Source organism: Sturnira hondurensis, unplaced genomic scaffold, assembly GCF_014824575.4.
Source record: "Sturnira hondurensis isolate 20B ecotype Veracruz unplaced genomic scaffold, ASM1482457v3 Scaffold0015632, whole genome shotgun sequence".
NCBI lineage: Eukaryota > Metazoa > Chordata > Mammalia > Chiroptera > Phyllostomidae > Sturnira > Sturnira hondurensis.
In genome coordinates, this window is record NW_028088263.1 from 29834 (window position 1) to 37247 (window position 7414).

The window sequence follows — 7414 nt, forward strand, 5'->3', positions numbered from 1 at the left end:
ACCTTTAGAGGGGAAGGAGAGAGGGAGAGAAGCATCAATGTATGGTTGCCTTTGGTGTGTCCCCTGCTGGGAGTTGGCCTGCAGGGAACTGGCCTGAAACCCAGGCATGTGCCCTGACTGGGAATCGAACCGAGATCCTCTGGTTTGCAGGCCTGTGCTCAATCCACTGAGCTATGCCAGCCAGGGCTCTATAACACATAATATTTTGTTATTTGTTATTCTGTAGGCTGAGAAGTGATGGAGAGCAAGAACAGCACAGTGGTGACAGAATTCATCCTCCTTGGTCTGACGCAGTCTCAAGATGCTCAACTCCTGGTCTTTGTGCTAGTTTTAATTTTCTACCTCATCATCCTCCCTGGAAATTTCCTCATCATTCTCACCATCAGATCAGACCCTGGCCTCTCGGCACCCCTCTACTTCTTTCTGGGAAACTTGGCCTTCTTTGATGTATCCTACTCCTTCATTGTGGCTCCCAGGATGCTGGCAGACTTACTCTCTGAGAAGAAAGTAATCTCTTACAAGGGCTGTATCACTCAGCTCTTTTTCTTGCACTTCCTTGGAGTAGGGGAAATGTTCCTTCTTGTTGTGATGGCTTTTGACCGATACATTGCCATCTGCCGTCCTTTACACTATTCAACTGTCATGAACCCTAGAACCTGCTACATCTTGCTGTTGGCTCTGTGGATTGGAGGCTTTATTCATTCCATTGTACAAGTGGCCCTTATTCTCCACTTGCCCTTCTGTGGTCCAAATCAGCTGGATAACTTCTTCTGTGATGTGCCACAGGTCATCAAGCTGGCCTGCACAGACACCTTTGTGGTGGAGCTCCTGATGGTCTCTAACAGTGGTCTGCTCACCCTCCTGTGCTTCCTGGGGCTTCTAGCATCCTATGCAGTGATCTTATGCCGGGTACAGGGACAGTCCTCTAAAGCGAAGAACAAGGCTCTTTACACATGCACCACACACATTATCATTGTGTTTCTCATGTTCGGACCTGCCATCTTCATCTACACTCGCCCCTTCATAGCTTTCCCAGCTGACAAAGTAGTTTCTTTCTTTCACACAGTGATTTTTCCTTTGCTGAATCCTGTGATTTATACCTTTCGCAACCAGGAAGTGAAAGCATCCATGAGGAGGTTATTGAGTAAGCACACAGTTTTCTGAATGGAACTGAAGAATGAGAAGGAGAAAATCTAGTTTGAATTAATTAAATCATGTATTTGTTATACACTGAATCATTCGGTCATTTAGCAAGTGTTGTGTTTATTAAGCACTTCTAGTTTCCAGGCACTATTTTAAGTGTCTGAGTAAGACAGGTAAAATTTGCAGTCTCCTGTGGTTACGTTCAAGTGGATTGAGACAGGTTCCACTATTAGCTTGAAAAAGAAAACATAGTATTAAAAAGAGATAGTGCTCTGAAACAAATAAAAATAATATTATGCTAGAATTTGGCTGGAAGATGGTAGGTAGTTTACTTTTGTTTGATAAGCAAGGTCTTATTGAATGGTGTTTAGCTGATATTGGGATGACTTGAAAGAAACAGCCATGCAATTACCTGGGGACAAGAAATTTCTGGGCAGAGATAATGACTAGTACAAGGACACAAAGATATTATGAGCTTGGTATATTTGAAGGTCACAAAGAGGAATAGAGTAGCTGCGGTGCAATTAATGAGTGTGAAAGTGGCAGGAATTGAAATTAGAGAGGTTGGTATGAACAAAATCTTACATTTTAGGTGTTGGTAAGAATTCGGTTTATTCCAATTTCAAAGAGAGGACACGAAACAAAAATAGTTACCTAATGTTTCTCATTTGACTTAGGCAAGAGCCTGAAGATTCTGAATAAAGAGATTAAAATAACATTAAGTAGAAAGTATCATGTTGTTAAGTATTTATTTCTTATGGACACCTAAATACCAAATTATTTTTCTTAATTTGGTGGATGGTGGAAAAGAAAGTTGTTATCTTCTCTGGAATGCTATCAGAATAATTTAACTTTATATTTTAATTTTGGGGATGGTTAAGTTAATAACCATCATTAGTAATGTTTATTTTTAAGTGTTAGAGATAAATTGAAGTTTATCAAAAATCTTTTCACCCTGAATGCAGTGAAGATAGGTATTTGGTGTCTCAGTCATTATTTGGTTACAGATAACCAAACCAATCTTGTTATTTGTTAAAAAGGGAATAATACAAGACATTGGGCATTTACAAAGTCATGAAAAAGGCTGTAAGAGTAGTCTTTGATTTGGCAACCATTAACAAATCTCAAGACGTTACTAACAAATTAGTATATATAGGTAGTTACTATCCTCATAGCAATTGTGGAGCTAAGAAATATAGAAGTCATTTTTGTTTTGTTTTGTTTTGTTTTGTTACTGCTGGTTCTAGGATCACAGCACTTGAAAATACTGCAGAGTTGCTCCAGTACTACTAGACATCCCCACACAAAATGGAAGTCTTGCATTGTCTCTGTGCCCACCACTTCCATTATTTCTAAATATAAGTCTTATGTAAGTGAACCAGAAGTCCCAACAATACATCAGGCTGAAGTTGATGCCAAAAATAGATATTTGTATTTAATTCTATAGAAGCAAGCTGGTGTTTCAAATACATACCTAGTAACTTAAAAAAATAAAATAAATAATCCCACCCATATATCCATTAAAAAAAAGAATACATCAGGCTTTAATTTTAATCCAAGAGGTCTATTTATATGGATGAAAAAGAGATAGACTGAGTCTTACAAAGGCTGTAAATCAGTTTAAACCTAACAAAATCCCAGTTTGGGTTAAAACAGGGCCTCTCAAGGTTGAGGCCATAAAATCCTTTGCTGTGGGGAGTTTTCTTGTTACTACAGATTGTTTAGCAGCAATCCTGACTTCCACTTACTAGATGCCAGTATAATCTCCTCAGTGGTAAAAATTGAAACTATCCCGACATTTTGCCTGTCATCTAGGGAGCAGATTTGTCCCATCTGAGACACACTGGATTGAAGGAACTAACCTTCACTATCAGGAGTGTCCAACCTGTGGTCCAAGGGCCACATGCAGCTCAGGATGGCTATGAATGCAGCCCAACATAAAATCATAAATTTACTTAAAACTTTATGAGATTATTTTGTGATTGCATGTCACAATGTCTTTAATGTGTGGCCCAAGGCAACTCTTCCTTTTCCAGGGTGGCCTAGAGACCCCAAAAGGTTGGACACCTCTGATAGGGAGATGAATAAACCATCTTTTGGGGAAGCATATAAAACTTAACATTTTTAATGCAAATACCCATACTTTTTATTCATTATTTTATTATTGTTGTTCAAGTACACTTGTCTCCATTTTCCTTCCACACTCCCCGCCACAGCCATTCCCACTTCCCATCCTTGATCTTACCACTCTTTGGTTTTGTACATGTGTCCTGCATACAATTTCCTGAAAACCCTTCACCCTTTTCTCCACACTATCCTCTCCCACCTCCCCTCTGGTTACTGTCAGTTTGTTCTTAATTTCTCTCTCTCTGGTTATATTTTGCTCATTTGTTTGTTTCATTGATTAGGCTCCACTTATAGTTGGGCCTATAGGTCACATGGTATTTGTCTTTTGCCACCTGGCATATTTCGATTAGCATAATGTTCTCCAGATCCATCCATGCTGTCCTAAAGGGTTGAATTTCCTTCTTTCTTCATGCTGTGTAGTATTCCATCTTGTAAATGTACCGTAGGTTTTTGATCCGTTCATTTACTCTTGGGCACTTAGGTTGCTTCCAGCACTTGGCTATTGTAAATTGTGTTGCTATGAACATTGGGATGCATAGGTTCTTTTGGATTGATGTTTCAGGGCTTTTAGAGTATAATCCCAGCAGTAAAATTGCTGTTCAAAAGGGAGTCCCATTTTTAGTTTTCTGAGGAAAGTCCATGCTGTTTCCCACAGTGGCTGCACCAGTCTGCATTCCCACCAACAGTGCACTAGGGTTCCCTTCTCTCCACACCCTCTCCAACACTTGTTGTTTGTTGATTTGTTTAGGATGGCCATTCTCACTGGTGTGAAGTGGTACCTTATTGTGGTTTTAATTTGCATCTCTGATGGCTAGTGATGCTAGACCAAGGGACATACAGAAAAGAATGATGAAATCAGATCTCATCAAAATAAAAAGCTTCTGCTTGGCTAAAGACAGCAGCATTAAAATGAAAAGAGAACCAATTATATGGGAAAACATATTTGCCCATGATACCTTCGACAAGGGTTTGATCTCCAAAATATGTAAAGAACTCACAGACCGCACTCCAGGAAGACAAACAACCCAATTAAAAATACAGAAAATACCTGAGCAGATACTTCTTCAAGAAGGACATACTGAGGGCTCAGAGACATATGAAAAAAACATTGATTCTTAAGAAGAATTTTATTATTTTTTCTTGATTCATGGAAATATTTTTCTCAACCAAATTAAACTCTTCCCAAAACCAATATTCTTTTCTAAGTCTAATAAGTCCTCTGTTAACTGTGTAACTTTCAGCATTTACCTTTTGTTAGTTTGGTTTTTCCAGCAGTAAAATGCCTATGATTGTTACTGTGGTTATGAAACAGTGATTAAAAGTGTTTCACATAGGTCTGAGTTATATAAATTAAAACAACTATATAGTGATTCTCAACTTAGATAAAAGTCTATGAGCACCAGTCATCAAGAACTTAGTAATGGCTGTTGGAGATTATTGATCTATTGAGACAAAGACACTAAGTTTGAGATATATGTAAAACAAAAGAAGAAGAAGAAAAAGGAGGAGGAGGGGAGGAAGAAGGACAGTGCAGAGGTAAAAGAGGAGGAGGAGAAGAAAAAAGGAAAAGGAGAAAAAAATTAAGAAAGAGAAAAAAGTTAAAAGAGAGGAAGAAATATATAGAGCTATTTTCCAGCTTAATAAGATTGTTTGATTCTTTTAAATAATTTAAATAGTAAAAAGTAAGTCATTTAAAGACAAAGTTTCTCTGACTTGTGATAAGAACTCTAATTTGTATATGTGATACACTCTGCTATCACAAAAGAGATTGTGTGGGAGAACATATATTTGAAAAATCATGGCATATCAGGCTAAGGAATATGAGACTGAATGAAAGAAGCTTCCTATGGACATGTTGGAAAGGGGAGGATTTACCTAACTCTAGAAATGTGTAGCCAGAGCCTCAGGGGCCAAGGGCCTTCTCATTTGTAAAACGAAAATTCTTTTTCTCAAGTAACTTGATGCAGTTTCTCTCCCAGAGTTAGTCACAGATTTTTGGATCATTTTAGTAATTGCAGAGATTTCTGTATTTTAATTTCTCAGAAGCTATCTTATTTTGGTCCTCGATTGTGTCTGCCATAAAGGCTTTTGAACACATCTCAGAGTTCAATATTCAAGACTGAACTTTAGGATTCACCATGGCTGAGGTATACCTCAGGCTACAGTGTAATTTCTTACAGGCTACAAAGGTTTCAGTTTCATGAACAGAGAAAATATCTTCCATGTGCTCATAATTTCTCCTTTCTTTATTCTTTCACTAATTGTTAACCACCTTCCCTTGGATTTATCTGCCCTTCTACTTAGTTAGCTATGTTTGTTTGTGAAGATATTTTGTCACTTTGGCAAGACTAGTATTAAATCAATTCTTTAACTGACTGGGTGATTTATTTATTCATTAATGAAATATCACTAATCTTCAATAATATGCTAAATATTATTTCAGTTTTCCAAATTTATATATAGAAACCATTTTTTCTTACCATAAAGCCCCCACAGAAAATGTCATTAAAAATGTTCTTTTATCTCAGGTCTGCATTATCCAGTTGGTTATAATCCTTGATTCAAAACATACTATCACTACTTTTCCATCAGCATTTCTGCTCCTTTGTTTATTTACTAATAAATTTATACCTATGAAAACATGAGCAAATACAAATCCTAAATGATTCATAATAATACACACCTGCTTATGTGTCTATCCTCATGCTGCCCCTTGGCCTTCTCACACATGAAGTTGTTTACATCTTATAGCTTCTCTTTTTGTACATAATCTTATTATTTATACACATTCCTAAAAATTATATTGGTATTTTTCTCTTTTTTTCCTGTTTAGTATACTTTATTTATTATGCCATTACAGTTGTCCCATTTCCTCCCCACTTCATTTCCCTACACCCTGCACACCCCTCCCCCACCATTCCGCCCTTTAGTTTATGTCCATGTGTCACAAGTTCTTTAGATTCCATATTTCCCATACTAATCTTGCCCTCCCCACTGTCTATTTTCTACCTACTGCCTATGCTACCTATTCTTTGTACCTTCTCCCCACTTCTCCTCCTCCCACTCCCCTGTTGCTCACCCTCCATGTGATCTCCATTTCTATGGTTTCACTCCTGATCTAGCTGTCCTCTTTGATTGCTTTTGTTTTAGGTGTGGTTGTTGATAACTGTGAGTTTGCTGTCCTTTCACTGTTCATATCTTTTATCTTCTGGCAACCATCTGCTTTGTACAGGTGCCAGTAGCTTACTCTTATATTCTGTTTACTGTCTGCCTTCTCTCTAAGGATGGGGCATCTAAGGTTCTCTTTACCTACACTACCCATTACACAGTGGCCACTCAGCATCACCTGGGTGGACAAGTTTCTTGCTGTATTTTATAAGGTCACCACATCTCTCCTACATTCAGGCATTTCAACTCAAGGAACAAAGAGATTGAGGATGTCATTAAGAGACTACAATGTTAGCATATGGATTTATGTGGGTATTTCAGAGACTTACATTCCCAGAATATCTGCTGTAAACTCTCTAAATTGACCACATTTGACCTTGGTACTGGGAAGCACCCCTCAATTCACATATAAAAATCATGTATATCTCCAAATGTAAGTTTTATATCAATTCTCTTATAGTCAGTAATCATTTATTAATCATTGAATGCAAAATGATTTGAGAAATTTGGCCAGCCTTTGTAACTATGATTGTGGTTATTTCAATGAACTATTTTCCTTTTAATTATGAGCACATATCCCTGCTTCTTTCCATGTTTCATAATTATTTTATGAATTTCAGACATCCTATGTAAAAGATTATATAGCTCTGACTTACATATTTCTTCAGAAACTTTTTATCTTTCCTTTATGAGGCATAAAAGTATAAGGTGTAATCACCCCTATTCAATCAAGTACTGAGCTTATTTGAATCTGCATTGTAGTTTTTATAAGATGCAGTACCCTTCTCATTTTTGCCTGCTCCTTGGATGTATTTCCTCCAGGCTTTGATTATGATTCTAGCAGATTGCTTTCTCTTCAGTCTGAAAGATTTCAGGTGATTCAGTTTTTCCATCCAGAATTTTCTTTATTGTTGTTCAAGTACAGTTGCTTCCATTTTCACCCTACCATGCCCCCTCCCCATCCATCCCCACCTCC

The 7414-nt window shown here is 37.6% G+C and overlaps 1 protein-coding gene across 1 annotated transcript; it reads left to right on the forward strand.

Moving 5' to 3' along the window:
- Nucleotides 1–237: 237 nt before the first annotated feature.
- On the forward strand, nucleotides 238–1164 carry LOC119000390 (olfactory receptor 4N5). Its single transcript, XM_037065316.1, has one exon. It carries the CDS (start codon nucleotides 238–240, stop codon nucleotides 1162–1164), a length of 927 nt encoding a protein of 308 aa, XP_036921211.1.
- Nucleotides 1165–7414: the final 6250 nt, after the last annotated feature.

What these genes read in the sequence shown, in the direction of transcription:
- LOC119000390 (XM_037065316.1), top strand. Translation starts at nt 238, where the DNA reads ATGGAGAGCAAGAACAGCACAGTGGTGACAGAATTCATCCTCCTTGGT.